The sequence below is a fragment of the Somniosus microcephalus genome, chromosome 22, assembly GCF_052327205.1.
Source record: "Somniosus microcephalus isolate GS21.2 chromosome 22, FLI_Smic_1.0, whole genome shotgun sequence".
NCBI lineage: Eukaryota > Metazoa > Chordata > Chondrichthyes > Squaliformes > Somniosidae > Somniosus > Somniosus microcephalus.
In genome coordinates, this window is record NC_141008.1 from 68,099,985 (window position 1) to 68,119,819 (window position 19,835).

At 51.1% G+C, this 19,835-nt stretch overlaps 1 protein-coding gene across 3 annotated transcripts in view; it reads left to right on the plus strand.

Annotated features, from left to right (window-relative positions):
- Positions 1 to 19,835, plus strand: part of sez6b (seizure related 6 homolog b) — a 996,456-nt gene that overhangs the window by 932,668 nt on the left and 43,953 nt on the right. For 2 of the 3 annotated variants that reach the window (XM_085965010.1, XM_085965009.1), the window contains exons 12-14: positions 2,363 to 2,554; positions 18,486 to 18,680; positions 19,755 to 19,793. In XM_085965010.1, the coding sequence (XP_085821136.1) occupies positions 2,363 to 2,554; positions 18,486 to 18,680; positions 19,755 to 19,793 (426 nt within the window). The remainder of the gene's footprint in view (positions 1 to 2,362; positions 2,555 to 18,485; positions 18,681 to 19,754; positions 19,794 to 19,835) is intronic. The other variant, XM_085965011.1, reaches the window with a different exon arrangement.

Genomic DNA, 19,835 nt, shown 5'->3' on the forward strand with positions numbered 1-19,835 from the left:
GTCTTTCTTTCTTTGGGATCAATACGAAACACACTCAAGAAACTCGACACCATCCAGGACAAAGCAGCCCCGCTTGATTGGCATCCCATCCACCACCTTAAACATTCACTCCATCCACCACCGGCGTACTGTGGCTGCAGTGTGTACCATCTACAAGATGCACTGCAGCAACTCGCCAAGGCTTCTTTGGCAGCACCTCCCAAACCCGCGACCTCTACCACCTAGAAGGACAAGGACAGCAGGCGCATGGTAACACCACCACCTCCAAGTTCCCCTCCAAGTCTCACACCATCCTGACTTAGAAGTATATCGCCGATCCTTCATCATCGCTGCGTCAAAATCCTGGAACTCCATCCCTAAGAGCGCTGTGGGAGTACCTTCACCAGATGGACTGCAGCGGTTCAAGAAGGCGGCTCACCACCACCTTCTCAAGGGCAATTAGGGATGGGCAATAAATGCTGGCCTTGCCAGCGACACCCACATCCCATAAACGAATTTTAAAAAAGTGTAAACCAGCTTTTGAGATTTGTATTAATGATAGAAAATTGTACATGTCCACTGACCTCTGCAGAACTCTGTGCACACAGCACAGAAATGGATTGAAGGTAAAAGGGTATACAGAGGCTATTCCACTCAATTCCGACTGCAGACAGGAGTTGGTGTTGGTTCTGCAACTACCTTTCCCAAACCGGTTAAGAACATCCCACAACTTTTTGTTTCGACATTTTCCTTCAGTGGAATAAAACTGGACTGAGATTCTGCTGTGGAAAATGCGTCACTGTTGCACACTTTGGGGGAAAAAGTTCAGAAATGAAGCTTCTATTCTTTTCTTTTTGAAAGTGAGAATAAGCTTTTAACAGTGAAACCTATAATAAAAATGAAAAGACAGACTTGCATTTCTATAGCGCCTTTCACAACCTCAGGACATCCCAAAGCGCTTTACAGCCAATGAAGTACTTTCAAAGTGTGGTCACTGTTGTATTGCAGGAAGTAGGCAAATTTTGTGCTTGATTTTTGAAGGATATTTGAGTCAACCCATCAGTGGAATGAATATTCATTATTACATTTGCCAAGGAAAGAAATGCTAGTGACAGGAATTAAATATTTCGTATTTAAGCTAAAGCCACTCCTGAGTGGCAGCTATTTTTTATCATCATAAAATATTAAATCATCATAAGGTGATGATTTGTTTTTCTCCCTGCCAACTTTCTCCCCCTCCATTCCCACCCCACCAAGGGCATTGGCTCATGCTGGGATATGGCTCCGTGGGCCCAGTCACCCTCTCGTGCCTTACCTAAATGGCCATCGTTCAGTGAGTGTTCACAGGCTATTCAATATCCAAAAGCAAAATACTGCGGATGCTGGAAATCTGAAATAAAAGCAGAAAATGCTGGAAACACTCAGCAGGTCAGGCAGCATCTGTGGAGAGAGAAACAGAGTTAACGTTTCAGGTCGATGACCTTTCGCCAGAACTTCTCATCCAAGCCAGCTCCGATTTGTAACCAGGAGTAGGAACCCTGGTCGATTTTCAGTTGTGATGTAAGTTAGTTCAACACAAACCAGGGTACGGACCTTTCTATTCAAACTTTGATAACGCTTCTGTGAAGTGCCTTAGGACATTACAGGTGGTATATAACAACAACAACAACTTGTATTTATATAGCGCCTTTAACGTAGTAAAACGTCCCGAGGTGCCTCACGAGTATTTTAAGACAAAAAATTTGACACCGATCCACATCAGGATAAATTAGGGCAGGTAACCAAAAGCTTGGTCAAAGAAGTAGGTTTTAAGGAGCATCTTAAAGGAGGAAAGAGAGGTAGAGAGGCGGAGAGGTTTAGGCAGGGAATTCCAGAGCTTAGGACCTAGGCAACAGAAGGCACGGCCACCAATGGTTGAGCGATTTATAATCAGGGATCCTCAAGAGGGCAGAATTAGAGGAGCGCAGATATCTCGGGGGTTGTGGGGCTGAAGGAGATTACAGAGATAGGGAGGGGCGAGGCCATGGAGGGATTTGCAAACAAGGATGAGAATTTTGAAATCGAGACGTTGCTTAAACGGGAGCCAATGTAGGTCAGCGAGCACAAGGGGTGATGGATGAACGGGACTTGGTGCGAGTTAGGACGCGGACAGCTGAGTTTTGGATGACCTCAAGTTTACGTATTTGCAAGTTGTTGTTGGTATTGCTCAGCTACCCACTGAGCCAATGGGGGAGGTCTCCATTTTGAGAGATCTTGCAGTGGAATCAGAGGACGCACCAGTGAGCCGCCGGGTTTGGTCAGACAACTTACCGTTCAATCATAGGCAAATGAAACACAGCTAAACTCTTTTTAAAATGTTGTTTTTGTGTTTTCCTTTTCCTAGTTATATTCTGCACTGACCCCGGTGACATCGATCACAGTCGCAGAATTATTTCCGATCCCAAGTTTTCAATTGGCTCCACAGTACAGTACATTTGTAACAAAGGCTACGCACTGGCTGGGAGCAGTATACTGACGTGTTACAACAGACAGTCCGGGAACCCGAAATGGAGTGACAGGATTCCTAAGTGTATCCGTGAGTACATTAACCTTTACTGATGGGCTATGGCCTTCTAGACTTCATACCAGATTTGTTGCACGTGCAAACCTTTTAACCTGAGAAGCCTCTCTTTTCATTCCGGCGTACCCCGAGCAGAAACTGGCAACACGCACCTTATCTCGTACCGTATATCTCGGCATCAACTCCCACCCGTGCATGCTGTAAATCGGCTTCCGTTGTTGTAAATCCACTCGAGAAGAGGTAATATTTGAGAGGAGGGCAAGTTGCATGAGAGAAGTTTTTTTTTATTCATTGATGGGATGTGGGCGTCGCTGGCTAGGCCTGCATTTAGTGCCCATCCCTAATTGCCCTTGAGAAGATGGTGGTGAGCTGCCTTCTTGAACCGCTGCAGTCCATATGGTGTAGGTACACCCACAATGCTGTTAGGAAGGGAGTTCCAGGATTTTGGCCCAGCGACAGCGAAGGAACGGCGATACAGGTCCAAGTCAGGATGGTGTGTGGCTTGGAGGGGAACTTGTAGGTGGTGATGTTCCCATGCGTCTGCTGCCCTTGTCCTTCTAAGTGGTAGAGGTCGCAGGTTTGGAAGGTGCTGTTGAAGGAGCTTTGGCGAGTTGCTGCAGTGCATCTTGTAGATGGTACACACTGCAGCCACAGTGCGCCGGTGGTGGAGGAAGTGAATGTTGAAGGTGGTGGATGGGGTGCCAATCAAGCGGGCTGCTTTATCCTGAATGGTGTCGAGCTGAGTGTTGTTGGAGCTGCACTCATCCAGGCAAGTGGAGAGTATTCCATCACACTCCTGACTTGTGCCTTGTAGATAGTGGAAAGGCTTTGGGGAGTCAGGAGATGAGACACTCGCCGCAGAATTCCCAGCCTCTAGCCTGTTCTTGTAGCCACACAGTGTTCATTTATTCAGTATTTCCAAAGTAATGTATTAGCCATCTATGGTGTCCGTCACTCTGGGGAAACTGTGTATTCTCTTGTATTAATGGCATATAGATCCTGCATGATAGCTGCACGAACTATTCCACTTTGTGCAGTACTTCTCAATTGGCACAGCTTTCTGCCTCTTGCTCTAATTTCCCAGAATGTACAGAAACGCTCAGGTTTTCTTTTTCTAAATATGTTTTAAATGTATGTCGTTCCTCAGACAAAAGCAAAATACTGCGGATGCTGGAAATCTGAAATGAAAACAGGAAATGCTGGAAATACTCAGCAGGTCAGGCAGCATCTGTGGAGAGAGAAACACAGAGTTAATGTTTCAGGTCATAGAATCATAGAATAGAACAGTACGGAAGGATCGCGTCTGCACCGGCTCTTTCGAAGAGCAATCCATTAGTTCCACTCTCCCGCTCTTCCCCAGATCCCTGCAGTTTTTTCTCCTTCAAGTATTTGTCCAATTCCCCTTTGAAGGCTATTATTGGATCTGTATCCACCGCCCATCAGACAGCGCATTCCAAATCCTAATCACTTGTTGCATAAAAAAGTTTTCCCCCACGTCGCTTCTGGTTTTTTTGCCAATCACCTTAAATCTGTGCCCTCTCGTTATCAGCCCTTCAGCCATTGGAAATAGTTTCTCCTTATTTACTCTGTCTAAACCCTTCATGATTTTAAACACCTCTATCAAATCTCCTCTTCTCTGCTCCAAGGAGAACCACCCCAGCTTCTCCAGTCTATCCACGTAACTGTGATCCCTCATCCCTGGAACCATTCTAGTAAATCTCTTCTGTACCCTCTCCAAAGCCCTCACGTCCTTCCTAAAGCGCGGTGCTCAGAATTGGACTCAATACGCCAGCTGGGGCCGAGCTGGTGTTTTATAAAGGTTTAGCACAACTCCCTGGCTTTTGTACTCTCTGCCTCTGTTTATAAAGCCCAGGATCCCACGTGCTTTATTAACTCCTTTGTTCACCGGTCCTGTCACCTTCAGGGATTTGTGCACAAACACTGCCTCTGTACTTGCTTAAAACCTGTTACATCTCTAACTTTTTCCAGTTCTGATGAAGAGTCGTCGACCTGAAAGTTTAACTCTTTCTCTCTCCACAGATGCAGCCTGAGCTGCTGAGTACTTCCAGCATTTTCACTCTTTATTATTATTGTAATTCTTCAGCGTTGCGTTGAAAGTTAAAAGGTTGGCTATCTAATTTAAGTAATATTGGCTCCTTGTTACCATTTTCACCTCTGAGTCAGAAGGCCATAGATTCAAGCCCCACTTTGAGACTGGAGAACATAATCTAGGCTGCCACTTCAGTGCAACAGTGAGGGGCACTGCGCGGCCTGCCTCCCCCATTCAAGGTTTTGCACGTGCGCAGTATCTACAATATAAAAGCCGGTCAGCGGCCGGCGCGGGGCCTTGCGGATGAGAGCGCGGCCACGCAGTTTAGCGGGGACGTTGGTGAGGGGGGGGGGTGCGCTGCAGTGCTTGGGGGGGCCGTCTTTCGGATGAGAGGGAGAGAAAAATTAACCGCTCTGAATTGGCAGCTCAGTGTACAGCTTGTAAAGACTGTCATTTTAATCCTCTGCGTGAGAGGGAAAGTCCAGTCATTTTATTAATTGATTGTCGTTCACTAATCAACATCATGTCAGCTGTTATAATGAAAAGAAAATTGAAAAAGATTACGTGAGGTTACGGTTATTTCACAACATGCTTAGGGAGCTGATGGAGCTGGCAAGCTTTTCGTAGAGCGTGCGCGCGTTTTGAGGCTAATGAATTCAGGTGCCACTTGCTCACATAGCTGCCACTTTCAGCAGGGTGCAGGCTAGATCAAAAAGATCATAAGAACATAAAACGTAGGAGCAGGAGTCGGTCATTTGGCCCCTCGAGCCTGCTCCGCCATTTAATAAGGTCATGGCTGATCTGATCTTGGCCTCAACTCCACTTCCCTGCCCGCTCCCCATAACCCTCGACTCCCTTATCTTTCAAAAATCTGTCTATCTCCACCTTAAATATATTCAATGACTCCGCCTCCACAGCTCTCTGGGGAAGAGAATTCCAAAGATTCACGACCCTCTGAGAGAAGAAATTCCTCCTCATTTCCGTTTTAAATGGGTGCCCCTTATTCTGAAACTATGCCCTCTAGTTCTAGATTCCCCCACGAGGGGAAACATCCTCCCTGCATCTACCCTGTCGAGCCCCTTCAAAATCTTATGGGGGAGAAATTCGGTATCACCCCATTTGGGGCGCTAGTATTGGCAGTGCGCAAAGTTTAGCGCCAGATGCAATTCATCGCCACCTCAAGCGATATTGGGTTGCAGCGCCCCTGAAGGTGATTGCGGCGCTAAATCAGGCGCTGCACGGTAGTCTTAAGGCGCTAACCCGGCGGTGCGACGCAATTTCTCCGCGGGCTGGCGCACCCAGGCACGCTGGCGCCGGCCAGCTCTTAAAGGGGTGGATCGACTATCATCTGCAGCCACACTCTGTGCCTTGTAGGCCTCAAAATCGGCGGCAACCTACCTGTGGCGGGCAAAACTTCAACCACATGGAGAGGGCCAGGGAGAGAGCGCAGCACTTCCGCGAGGGGGCATTGGATGCTCTGGTTGACACGGTGGAGCGCCGGCGATTTGTGCTGTACCCGGAGAATGGCAGGAGGCCTCAACAAACCGAATACCGCAGAGCTTGGAGGGAGGTTTCCCAAAGAGTCACCTCCAGCAGCATGGTTCCGAGGACTCCTGTGCAATGCAGGAAGAAGTTCAACGACCTCACTCGGGTCGTCAGGGTGAGTGCCTTTTTCAGAATCATCTTCATTCCTCCATCTGCACCTCAATTTATGGCCAGAGGGACTGCAAAGCCCCAATGGCCAGCTGTCATCCAGAACCCATGGCCCTTTCTGGAAACACACATGCACATTCAGCTCAGTGCATAATGTAAGGGCTATTCGACCATGGGAGGCATGTGATGCCAGATCAGGACAGCATCATGTAAGGGCTAGTCGACCATGGGAGGCATGTGATGCCAGATCAAGGCAGCATAATGTAAGGGCTATTCTACCATGGGAGGCATGTGATGCCAGATCAGGGCAGCATGTTTCATCACACCCCGTCCTTTCTCTTGCAGGCCAAGCTGGCGAGTAACCGCAGGCAACAGCTTCGGACTGGAGGAGGCCGGCCTCGCCTGCAGACCCTTACAGACCTGGAGGAGTGAGTCCACCAGATCGTCGCAAGCCAGATGACTGGCCCCGTCGCCTCTGGAGATGCCAACCCCATTGTGGACAGCGATGGTAAGGTCATCACCTTTCTGACCTCTCTCCTTCCACTTGTTCCCCACACCAGCATGCTTTTTCACTCTCGACCCAATTCAGAGCATTGCAGCACTCATGCATCCCTTGCTGCCACCCTGTCCTTTCACTAAAGACACTCTTGAACCTCCCTGCTTTCAGATGCTGCATCACCAGCTCAGGAGGCAGGCCCTCAAGCTGCCACTGCGACTGACTCCGGAGGCGACAAGGAGGGGGAAGCCGGACCATCCGTTCAACCCTCAGGCGAGCCAGCCCATCTCCAGACTGGGGAGACTCCTTCCCTGGAGGGGAGCGGGGGGGGGGGAATGCTCTGAGGAGGATCCAGCTCCAGGACCCAGCGGCCTGCAGCAACACGAGGCGGGTAGGGAAGCTCGGGGGCACGCGTCTCCCTGGAGGGCAAGTCGGGCCGCCGGTGCTGCTGCACAGAACGCAAAAGAGGTGCGTGCCCTCGCTGAAATGAGCGCCCAGGCTGGGCTGAGGCACACTGAGCTCATGGCTGCAGTGGGAAGGATGCCTGAATCCATTGAGACACTGGCAAGGAGTGTCCAGGACTTCGGCACAGCACAGGCAAGGAGTATGCAGGACTTCGGCACAGCACTGGCAAGGATTGCCCAGGGCTTCAGCGAAGCAATGGCACTTGCCACGCAAGTGCTGAGTGCTGCCACGCAATCACTCGCTGGTCTCATGCAAACGCAGATTGAGGCCACGCGAGCACTGACTGCTGCCACCCTCGCTGGATCGGGCAGGATTCCCCGGGGCCCTTGCCGCACCACAGCAGGCCAGCAATCTGTGCACCAGCCGATTGCTGCGCATGCTGCGGTGCTGCCCCGTCAGAGTGCCAGTGTGTCGGCCGACCAGGGAGCTGCTGTCCGCTCTCAGGATGACAGCATTCCTGATGCCACCACTGGCACTTCTCCACTGCAGCTGCCACCACCTGTAGGACAGACTGCTTCCGCCCATGCAGAGTTGGAGCAGTCAGCAGCCGGGCCCTCCATGCCCAGAGCTCATCCAGGCCATCCCTCAGGGGCATCTGCGGTTTCGGACAGTCAGCAGGCATCCCCCAGCCTTGCTGCAGCCACTGGGGTCCCATTACGGAGGAGCTGCAGGGCGGGAAGGGGCCAGTGCCGAAAGGAAAGCAGATCACCATCGAGTGGGAAAAAGTAGAAGGTGCTGCTGATTCCTGTTATTTGTTTCATTCAAGGCCGAGGATGCTGGTCTGAATGTTAGTTATGTTTTGGACAGTCTCCCGGGTGTGAGAGTCAGTTATGTGGCAGTCTGTTTGTTTTGCTTTTTGTTGCCATTGCTTTGTCATGCGGGAAGGAAGCACATTTTGTTAAATAAACAACTTTCTTTATTCACAATGGCCATGTCTGTTCTTTGCCCAAATTTTGCCCTTGACCGGCTTAGGGGTAGCAGAACGGTTCCATTCATGTTCCTGGAATGGCAGCAAGCATTCCCTGAGAGGGGCCTAGAAGCGACTTGCTATAAGCCTCTGACGGACGGCCCTTGCAGTTTGTGCCTGTGATGAAATATATTCCATTCATCACTGCCTGTTTTCTGTGTCTTGTAACTGCCTGCTTTCTGTGTCTTTTCCCTTCCCCCAGTCCTCATGTATTATGTATTGGAATGTGCTGGAATTGGTTGTGCGCAGGGCTCCGCCCATACCTGGCTCCTTTGTAATCTAAGTTCAGTCGGGCATCAGCCTCCTGAAGGAAGACATCTCTCTAGTTTACGTGTTATGTTCTAAGTTAATAAAAGCTTTACTTTTGTTCTGCTAACTTCGAGTCTCGGAATAATTGAGACACATCAATTTTATTAACTTAATTTTCAACACTATGGATCAACCCCTGAAACCCGAATGTTTGGATTTGGATCAACATGCTCCGGACGCATCAGCACGCTTCGGACACTGGTTTGACTGTATGGAATTCTTCCTGGACAATTCCGCAGCCGTCAAAGACGCTACGGACACTGCGAAGATGAGACTCGGAATGCTACGGAATTGGGTAAGCCACCGGGTTTACCCCCTCATCCAAGACGCCGATACGTACCTGGCCGCCTGCAACATCTTAAAGGCGCATTACCAGCAGCCTACGAATGAGGTGTATGCTAGGCATCTACTCGCTACTCGCGCACAGCGACCTGGGGAATCGGTGGAGGAGTTCCTAAGCATCCTGAAAAAGCTTGGCAAGGACTGTAAGTGCCGAGATGTAAAAGCCGCAGTGTACACCGACGAGCTTGTTCGCGATGCCTTTATCGCAGGCCTCAGCTCCACTCACATCCGGCAAAGACTGCTGGAAAAAACGGAGTTGGACCTGAAACAGGCTGCGGTCCCTGGAGATGGCCCAGAGAAACTCGGACGCCTACTCTTCAGCCCGCGCCGCCCACGCCACCACGTGTGCGCCGAGGGCGCCGCCATCTTGGAAGGCATCTTCCCCGCCCGGCAGCCCGACACCGGCGGGGCCCAGCTCTCCCCCCAGAAGCCCTACGACAGCCGCGACGCGTCAAGGACCCAACTGCTACTTCTGCGGGCAGCCAAAGCACACCAGAAACCTGTGCCCGGCGAAAGGCACCACCTGCTTTAAGTGCGGTAAGAAGGGGCACTTCGGGAAGGTGTGCAGAGGGAACCCCGCCGGAAAACCAACCGCCGGAAAACCCGCCACCGCCGCGTGTGCGCCGTGGGAGCGGCCATCTTGGATGCCATCTTGCCCGACCTCGTGGGGTCCGCCATCTTATGAGCAGACAGCGTGGACGCCATCTTGTCTCGATCAGGGCCCTACAGTGGCATCGGTCACAGTGGACCAGACCAGGCCGCATCCGCTATCCAAATCAATGGTGGACATCGAGGTAAACGGGTGCCGGGTTAAATGCTTAATTGACAGTGGAAGCACGGAGAGTTTTATCCACCCTGAACTGGCACAACAACTCTCCCTAAAGGTGGTCCCTGCTCAGGGTACCATCTCTATGGCCGATAAAACCCAGACATCGACCATTCTGGGTTACTGCACGGTACAATTGTGCGTTAACGGAACTGTGTATGATAATTTTAAAGTATTAATCATGAAGAATCTATGTGCGAGCGTGATCTTGGGTTTGGATTTCCAGTGCAACCACCAAAGCATCACGCTCAAGTACGGTGGGTCCCAGCCGCCCCTCACAGTGTGCGGTCTGGCTACCCTGAAGGTAAAGCCGCCTTCGCTATTCGCGAACCTTACCCCTAACTGCCGGCCAATAGCGACCAAAAGCAGGAGGTACAGCTGGGAGGACAGGCGGTTTATCGCGACCGAGGTAGGCAGGCTCCTGAAAGAGCGCATTATTGAACACAGCAACAGCCCGTGGCGCGCCCAAGTGGTAGTGGTAAGGGGTAGCGAGAAGAAACGGATGGTGATCGACTATAGTCAAACGATCAACAGGTACACCCTACTAGACGCCTACCCGCTACCCCGCATATCAGAAATGGTGAACCAAATCGCCCAATACCGGGTGTTCTCCACCATCGACCTCAAGTCAGCGTACCACCAGCTCCCTATCATACCAGAGGACCGCCCGTACACCGCCTTCGAGGCGAACGGACGCCTCTACCAATTCCTCAGAGTCCCCTTTGGGGTGACGAACGGGGTCTCGGTCTTTCAGAGGGAGATGGATCGCATGGTCGATGACCACCACTTGCAGGCAACCTTCCCCTACCTCGACAACGTCACCATCTGCGGTCACAACCAGCAGGATCACGACTCGAACCTCGAGAGGTTCCTGAAAACCGCACAAAAACTCAACCTCACCTATAACGAGGACAAGTGCGTTTTCAACACCACACGCCTCTGCATACTGGGCAGCGTGGTGGAGAATGGGGAAATCGGACCAGACCCCGACCGATTGCGCCCCCTACGGGAGCTGCCCCTGCCCAACACTCCCAAAGCCCTGAAAAGGTGCCTGGGGTTATTTTCTTACTATTCCCAATGGGTCCCCAACTACTCCGACAAAGCCCGCCCCCTCTTGAAAGCATCCTCTTTTCCGCTCTCTGCTGAGGCCCACGCCGCCTTCAAAAGCATTAAGCAGGATATTGAGCGGGCCACGCTACAGGCAGTGGACGAGAACACTCCATTTCAAGTGGAAAGTGATGCGTCCGACTTCGCCTTGGCGGCCACCCTCAACCAGGCGGGGCGGCCCGTAGCTTTCTTCTCGAGGACCCTCCAAGGGCCCGAGATCAGACACTCCTCCGTGGAAAAGGAGGCCCAAGCCATCGTGGAGGCAGTGCGCCACTGGCGCCACTACCTAGCCGGCAAACGCTTCACCCTACTTACCGACCAGCGGTCGGTAGCGTTTATGTTCAACAATAAACAGAGGGGGAAGATTAAAAATGATAAGATTCTTAGGTGGCGGATCGAGCTCTCCACTTTCGAGTACGACATCATTTACCGGCCAGGGGCCCTTAACGAATCCCCTGACGCCCTCTCACGAGGGATGTGTGCCAGCGCCACCGAGGATCGGCTACAGACCCTCCACAACGACCTCTGCCACCCAGGGGTCACGCGGCTGTTCCACTTCATAAAGTCCCGTAACTTACCCTACTCGATTGAGGAAGTTCGGTCTCTGACCAGGAACTGCCGCACTTGCGCTGAGTGCAAGCCTCGGTTCTACCGCCCAGATAGAGCCCACTTAATCAAAGCTACAAGGCCCTTCGAGCGGCTCAGCTTAGATTTCAAGGGCCCCCTCCCGTCCGTCGACCGCAATGTTTACTTCCTGAACATTGTGGACGAATACTCCCGTTTCCCATTCGCCTTCCCCTGCCCAGACATGACCAGCGCCACGGTCATTAAATGCCTCAACAGCCTGTTCTGCCTGTTCGGTATGCCGAGCTATATCCACACGGATAGGGGGGCGTCCTTCATGAGTGAAGAGCTACGCCAGTACATGCTGTCCAAGGGGATCGCCACGAGCCGTACCACCAGCTACAACCCCCGGGGTAACGGCCAGGTGGAGCGAGAGAACGGGACAGTGTGGAAAGCAGTCACCCCAGTCACTCTAAGGACCAAGGGCCTCCCTATCTCCCGCTGGCAGGAAGTCCTCTCGGATGTGCTCCATTCGATACGGTCGCTATTGTGTACGGCCACTAATGCCACGCCTCATGAACGAATGTTTGTCTTTCCTCGGAAATCCACCTCGGGCGTATCCATGCCGTCATGGCTCTCCACCCCAGGTCCGGTACTCGTGCGAAGGCATGTGAGGGGCCACAAGACGGACCCTCTCGTGGAGCCAGTACACCTACTCCACGCCAACCCCCAATACGCATATGTCCGGCACGCCGATGGAAGGGAGGACACCGTGTCCATAAAAGACGTCGCCCCAGCCGGCATCGACAACAACCACGGCAATAGCAGCGACGACGATCACAGCAACCCTTACCCACCCACTACTCTTTCATCACCCCCGGAAGAACATCGACCAACGGCACCCCCACCAACTACCCCTTCAACAACCCCGGCAGCACCCCCAGCAGAGACCCAGGAGGCTACCGGGGACACCCAGCCGACACCCGCGGCACCACAACAGCCACGTCAGTCGCAGAGGACTATCAAACCCCCGAACAGACTAAATCTATAGAAGGGGTGAATGTGATGAAATATATTCCATTCATCACTGCCTGTTTTCTGTGTCTTGTAACTGCCTGCTTTCTGTGTCTTTTCCCTTCCCCCAGTCCTCATGTATTATGTATTGGAATGTGCTGGAATTGGTTGTGTGCAGGGCTCCGCCCATACCTGGCTCCTTTGTAATCTAAGTTCAGTCGGGCATCAGCCTCCTGAAGGAAGACATCTCTCTAGTTTACGTGTTATGTTCTAAGTTAATAAAAGCCTTACTTTTGTTCTGCTAACTTCGAGTCTCGGAATAATTGAGGCACATCAGTGCCTCCCTCCCGTCTTGGTGCTGCTGCTCCTCCTCCTCCTCCTCTGCTGGTGCTTCAATGTCTGGTGGCATTGGCTGGGTCCTGAGGATTGCCAGGTTATGCAGGAAGCAGCACACAACCACGAAGTGGGAGACTCACTCATGCGAGTACTGAAGGGCTCCTCCGGAATGGTCCAGACAGTGGAACCGTTGCTTCAGCACGCCGATTGTGTGCTCAATGATGTTCCTGGTCGCTTGATGGCTCTCATTTTAACGTTCTTCAGCAGGGGTGCTGGGCGAACGGAGCAGGGTCATCAGCTAGGGGCACAGAGGATAGCCCTTGTCCCCGAGAAGCCAGCCTCCTGGGTGAGCTGGGGCCTCAAAAAGGTCTGCCACAGAAGTCTGGCGCAGGATGAAGGCATCGTGGCTGCTGCCTGGAAAGTGGGCATTCACAGCGAGTATCAGCTTTCGCTGATCACAGACCAGCTGCACATTCAAAGAATGGAACCCCTTTCGGTCATTCTCTAGACGCGCCCGCAAAGCCACATGCTTGCAGTCAATGGTGCCCTGCACCATGGGGAAGCCCACTATTGTTGCGAAGCCCTCTGCACGCTCTCGCTGCTTGTCCGGGGTCATCGGGAATGAGATGTTCTGCCGTCTCCTTCTAAAGAGGGCATTAGTCACTTGACGGATGCAGCAATGCACTGCGAACTGTGAGATGTTGGCAATGTCCCCAGCAGCGGCCTGAAAGGAGCCGCTGGCATAGAAGTTTAGAGCCACAGTGATCTTCACAGCCACCGACAGAGATGTCCTGCACCTTAGTTGAGGCTGCAGATCTGGCTGAAGCAGGTGGCAGAGCTCAGTGACCACCTCCTTACTGAAGCGCAGCCTTCGGAAACACTGCTCTTCCGACATGTTGATATATGAAAACTGCTGGCGGAAAACTCTGGCAGCGTAAGGTCTCGTGGGGCGACGTCTGTTGGCCCTCCTCCGTCTGGCCATGCCTGCCACTCTATCCCTGCGTCTCTGTGCCCTGTCAATATGATTGAGAAGCACGACGTTCCCATCCAATGCAGCCCCCATAGTAAGTGCGCACTGAAAGTTATGCTGTTTGAGAAGCTCACCAACTGCAGAAGTGATGTTCAGAAGGCTAAAGTTCCTCTGCCAGCGCTGGCTCACTGCAGAAATTGCTCTCCGTGTGTAGCTGAGCAACTCTCTCTCTCTCTCTCTCAAAGAAGTTGTGGTCCAAAAATGGCTGCGACTAATAATCCAGAACAGTCCCCTTTAAAGAGCGCCCCCCGAGCCCGATAGCGACTGGGAAACGTTCCAGGTAACCTGTCCTTGTTAGCACCAGGCGGAACGGAGGGGGGCGCCACTGAATTTCCGGTCCGGGGCGCCCCAAAGGCGTTGCACACTGAAATGACGTCATGATCTGCGTGCGCCGGTGAGCGGGCGCTAAAGTTTAGCGCCGGCGCTAAATGTCCGCTCAATATGGGAAGAGGCGCAGGGTTCGCTGCGCCCGGGCGCTAGTTGGTTAGCGTCCCACTTCTCGGCCTCTTTAGGCGCTAATGGGTGGCGCAACCAACTGAATTTTTCCCCCTATATGTTTCAATAAGATCCCCTCTCATTCTTCTAAACTCCAATGAGTATAGGCCCAACCTGCTCAACCTTTCTTCAGAAGACAACCCCTTCATCCCAGGAATCAACCTCGTGAACCTTCTCTGAACTGCCTCCAATGCAAATATATCCTTCCTTCAATAAGGAGACCAAAACTGTATGCAGTACTCCAGGTGTGGTCTCACCAACGCCCTGTACAGTTGTAGCAAGACTTCCCTACTTTTATACTCCACTCCCTGTGCAATAAAGACCAACACTCCATTTGCCTTCCTAATTACTTGCTGTACCTGCATGCTAACTTTTTTGTGATTCATGTACAAGGACCCCCAGATCCCTCTGTACCTCAGCATTTTGTAATCTCTCCCCATTGTATTTAAAAATTGGTGCTTTTTTCATAATGGCCCAGAAATTCGGGTCTCCACGGGTGAGTACACACGGGGTACTCACCCGTAGGCCCGATGGAAGTGCCGGTTTCCTGCATGCGCGGGAAACCGGCACTCCGTTCCTCTGAAAGCAGGGATTCAGAGGTCGAACGCGTGCGCGGGGGAGTCTGCGCGTGCGCTTTGAACTTTTTTTTTTACAGGTTTTTCCGTGAGGGTATGTCTTTAGAATTTAGAAATTTAAAAAGCAGGCGTAAGGCCTGCTTTTTACAAGGTAAGTGGTCAATTAATTAAAATTAAAACATTTTTTCCACAGGTTTATTATTTTTAAATACTTTAAAGCAAGGTAAGTTTATTTTTAGCCCCGTTAGAATAAAAAAATATTTTTTTCAAAAATTTAAATTATTGTTTAAATTAGTTATTTAATGTAATTTATAGTTTATTTTAAAAATGTGATGTTTTTTTTAAATTTATTTGAAGGTTTACTGCTATTTTGGGGCCGTAGTATTTATAAGTCTTGACAGCACTTCCTGTCAGATTTATGAATGGGCATTTCCCTGCTCCGATTGGCTGCCCATGGCCCACGTGATCCCAGGGGACGCATCGAACTAACTGCGCCCCTGGGACATGTAAGCACTGCGCGCCGGCAGCTGGACCAGGCCCCGGATCGGAATTCCACGGGCCCTACAGCTCAACGGCCGGCGCGCAAGGTAAGTGCAGGTCGGGGGCTTGCACCGCGGGAAGCCCCCGACCTGAATTTCTGGGCCAAGGTTACACTCAATGATGCCAATAGGTTGCCAGTAAAATTTCAGCCTATATACTTTTTAAGTTGTTGCCCTGGAGAACTCTTTTGGACGGCAGGTGTGCCAGTGTTTTAGGTCAGTGGGAGGTGTTACTCCACGAGTTAGTAACGTGGCTCCGTTTGACAGTCGTGCCACGAGAGGTGAAAGATTTTGAGTCACAGTTTTAAAGTAGTACCTTCAGACACACGCTCTTCATAATCTTATGGCCATTCCTGGTTTTATTCTTTATGTTTCTTCTGTTTCGACCGTGACCCCAGCAGGAATGAACTCCGCGATGAATTTAAAACTCAAATCAATTCAAAATTGGGCTCGCTTCAAAAACAGGAGTACAAACTTGGGTCTGATCACGTGATTTATATTTGCACGGCCTGTACCTTTAAGAGCAATGCCCGACTGTGTACGTGTGGTGCCACTTTGTCATTGTCAAGTTGGTCACGTCACCTTAGGCTCCCCTCACCCCCCACTTTGATCGAGACACATCTCTGGCAGGTAGGGATCTCCGCCTGCCCTGGAGAGGCCCTCCTGATTCCAGCTGTATTTCCAGCCACAAGGTCATCTACAGGTGGGAGGCAAGCTCGCCAGCCTCTACCGGTGGGGAGGCGGGTTACCAATCTGGGGGCAGAGACTTGTTGCGGTGGGCCTTGAGTGGGGGGATGGAGCGGTGGGGGGTGCGGGTTACCAATCTGGGGGCAGAGACTTGTTGTGGTGGGCCTTGAGTGGGGGGATGGGGCGGTGGGGGGGGCAGGTTACCAATCTGGGGGCAGAGACTTGTTGTGGTGGGCCTTGAGTGGGGGGATGGGGCGGTGGTGGGGGCGCGGGTTACCAATCTGGGGGCAGAGACTTGTTACGGTGGGCCTTGAGTGGAGGGATGGGGCGGTGGTGGGGGCGCGGGTTACCAATCTGGGGGCAGAGACTTGTTACGGTGGGCCTTGAGTGGGGGGATGGGGCGGTGGTGGGGGCGCGGGTTACCAATCTGGGGGCAGAGACTTGTTACGGTGGGCCTTGAGTGGGGGGATGGGGCAGTGGGGGGGGGGCAGGTTACCAATCTGGGGGCAGAGACTTGTTACGGTGGGCCTTGAGTGGAGGGATGGGGCGGTGGGGGGGGGGCAGGTTACCAATCTGGGGGCAGAGACTTGTTGTGGTGGGCCTTGAGTGGAGGGATGGGGCGGTGGGGGGGGGGCAGGTTACCAATCTGGGGGCAGAGACTTGTTGTGGTGGGCCTTGAGTGGGGGGATGGAGCGGTGGGGGCGCGGGTTACCAATCTGGGGCAGAGACTTGTTGCGGTGGGCCTTGAGTGGGGGGATGGAGCGGTGGGGGAGGCGGGTTACCAATCTGGGGGCAGAGACTTGTTGCGGTGGGCCTTGAGCGGTGGGGGGGGGCAGGTTACCAATCTGGGGGCAGAGACTTGTTGCGGTGGGCCTTGAGTGGGGGGATGGGGCAGCAGATGCCCTGTCTCAAAGAAAATGTTTTATTGCAGTAATGGGCCTGTGCCCAGCCCCACACTCAGAACGTTTGCATGCGCCAATCTTCTCTGCAGGCCTGTGAACACTGGATGCCAGGACCTACAACAACAACAACTTATATTTATATAGTGCCCTTAATGTAATAAAACATCCCAAGGTGCTTCACAAAAAAAAAAAAAAAAATTGACACCGAGCCCTATAAGATGTTCGGCTGGTGACCAAAAGCTTGGTCGAAGAGGTAGGTTTTAAGGAGCGTCTTAAAAGAGGAAAGAGAAGTGGAGAGACGGAGAGATTTAGGGAGGGAATTTCAGAGCTTGGGGCCTAGGCAGCTGAAGGCATGGTCGCCAATGGTGGAGCAATTAAAATCGGTGATGTTTAAAAGGCCAGAACAGGCAGAGCGCAGAGGTCTAGGGGGATTATAGGGCTACAAGTGGTCCCTGCGTCCGGCATGCAAATGGAAGCTCAATGGAGGCTGTGTTTCTCTCATTTGCATGGCGTTAACGTATGCCGTCCGCCCTGCCCCCCCACTCCGTGCCCCGACAGCACTGGGCCCCCGGAACATATCAGGGAGGCGGGAATGCAGCAAAATGCCACCCTGAGTAGTTTTCCACCTCTTCCAGCCTCAGAGCCACCTAAAAATCAGCAAAGGGGAGGCGGAAAGCCTAGGCCAATCATATCGGCAGTATGACGCCAACAGAGTTAACACATCTCACACCTCTTTCTGAATTTCTCACACTGGCATCCAGAGGGGTACGACGGGTATCTAAATAGTAAACTGCAACCAACATAGTGAAACCTCTCCCAGACTCTGCAGTTTAAATGATTCACCTTTGCACTGGACCTAGACTGAAGTTTCAGTTCACTTGATGTCATATATTATCATATCACAAAAATAAATATTTAAGATGCTAAGCTATCTCCAGACCAAAGCGACGCTGGTTGGCAAAGCCTCAACTTCTGCAGAGAGCCAAAGCGTGCATCCCAATATACTGTGTGTCCAAATATGTAGTCCGGATTGAGAGCCACCTTTGTCCTCTCGGTTTTCAGTTGCCTTTGTTTCCTGTGTCCTGCCTGGTCTCCTCTGTCCTCTGCACTTCATGTCCAATTCTGCTTTTTGGACCCCTATAGTCTTCTTTACTGTTTCACCCACTTCTCCGTGAACTGCTCCCACGGTCTCCAATGATGTGGTTTGTTCAGTGTAATTGCGCATTTTCCTCAACTTTTCGCTCTCGAGCATTTTTTTTTCCCTCATCATGCCATGCAGCAGTTCTCTGAACTGGAAACATGTAAGTGAAATGGAGAGATGCCTCCAACCCCAGTGCTCATAATAGACCATTCCAACTAATGCCAAGGAGCATGGGCAGGGTAGCTGCACCACTTCAAATGGGAATTCCATACACTAGCGCTATAGTCAGTGAACAATTCATATTCCCGTCTCTTTATTACATGCTATTAGATTGGTTCTTAAGTGGCAGATTACAACGCATGTGCAATTAGACTAAAGGAAATGTACTGAAATCTTTCTTTTTAAATGTTACGACTATTGAAAACATCTTTGGTGTTGATTTTTGTAGCGGAGTTATTTGAGCCTTGTCACAACCCTGGGGTGCCTGACAATGGTTACCAGACCACAGAGAAGAGGTTGTACCAAGCAGGGGAGACCTTGAGGTTTGCCTGTTATGATGGCTATGAGCTAATAGGGGAAGCCAGTATCAAGTGCATTCCAGGACACCCCTCCGAGTGGAGCAACCCACCTCCATTCTGCAAAGGTAATATTTGTAGTACCTGTCATGAATCTTACCATTCATGTAGAAATGACTCATGTGATAACACTGGGCGGCCAGCTGGTGGCGCCGTCCAAGGAAAGTATAAATACTCGGGCGTGGGCCCAGCTTGCTCAGGATGTTTCTGTAACCAGGAACTAGTGATGTAACTAGAATCTCATGGCTGTGAAACAGTTGATTAAAGCCTTGTTTTATACTTAAACCAAGTGCTTAGTAGTTTTCTTACGTCAGTACCTGATGTACAGAGAATACCATGAAGTTTTGCTTCTTTTCAGTGCACCTCATTGATGTTATGGGAAAAAAGATGCTTTGTTAGAAATTTTAAGAACATTTTATTCACTTTGAATGGGTTTGCTATTAGTTTGTGTTCTCTGGCTTAGAGTGTCATACATGTGCCCTCTGCTAATGCATTATCCCACCTTCATTTGTAAGGATGTTGGCAGTAATGACTCCTGATCATTCGGAGTCCAATTTACCCCATTTTACTGCACTTGCCTATGGGCCTTCCTCTGATGGAGGGTGGGCCAGGACCAATGTTCCCCCTACTTTTTTTTGGCATGCACGGCCCCCTTAAGGGGGCTGAGCGGCCAATTCACAGCATTGGGAAAGCCGGTCCCGTGCTGTGCGGGACCGACAGAGAGCTGCGCAGCCACGCAGCTCAGAGGGAACGTTGGGCAGAATCCTGTGTTCCATCACTCTAGGGTGCAGATGTTTCCAGTTTGTTTTACCACTGCGCCACCAAAGAAGCATTTGGTGTGAACAGTGGATTAGAGTCAAAGCCATTACTTTGCATTCTTTAATACGGAAAAATGGAAAATATCACTGTGTAATCCCAGAAAACCCTGTAATCCATGTAATAAAAACAGATTTGGACTTGATCAGTTATTATATACCAAGCTGTCTAATTACAAAGGGAGAAAATTGCAGGATTCAATCCCTGAAACCCTGGTAAAAATCCTGTGCAACAAAAATGGAATTTGACTTATTCAGTCACTTTGGCCCTGATGTAACATTGTGTTTCTTCTGCTTAAAATAACATCTATCTGATTTTAATTTCAGTTACTTATGACAAGTACTTCAATGAACGTAGACTTGAAGGTAAGAGAATATGGTTGACCCTTAATGCCCTCAGGGATGGGT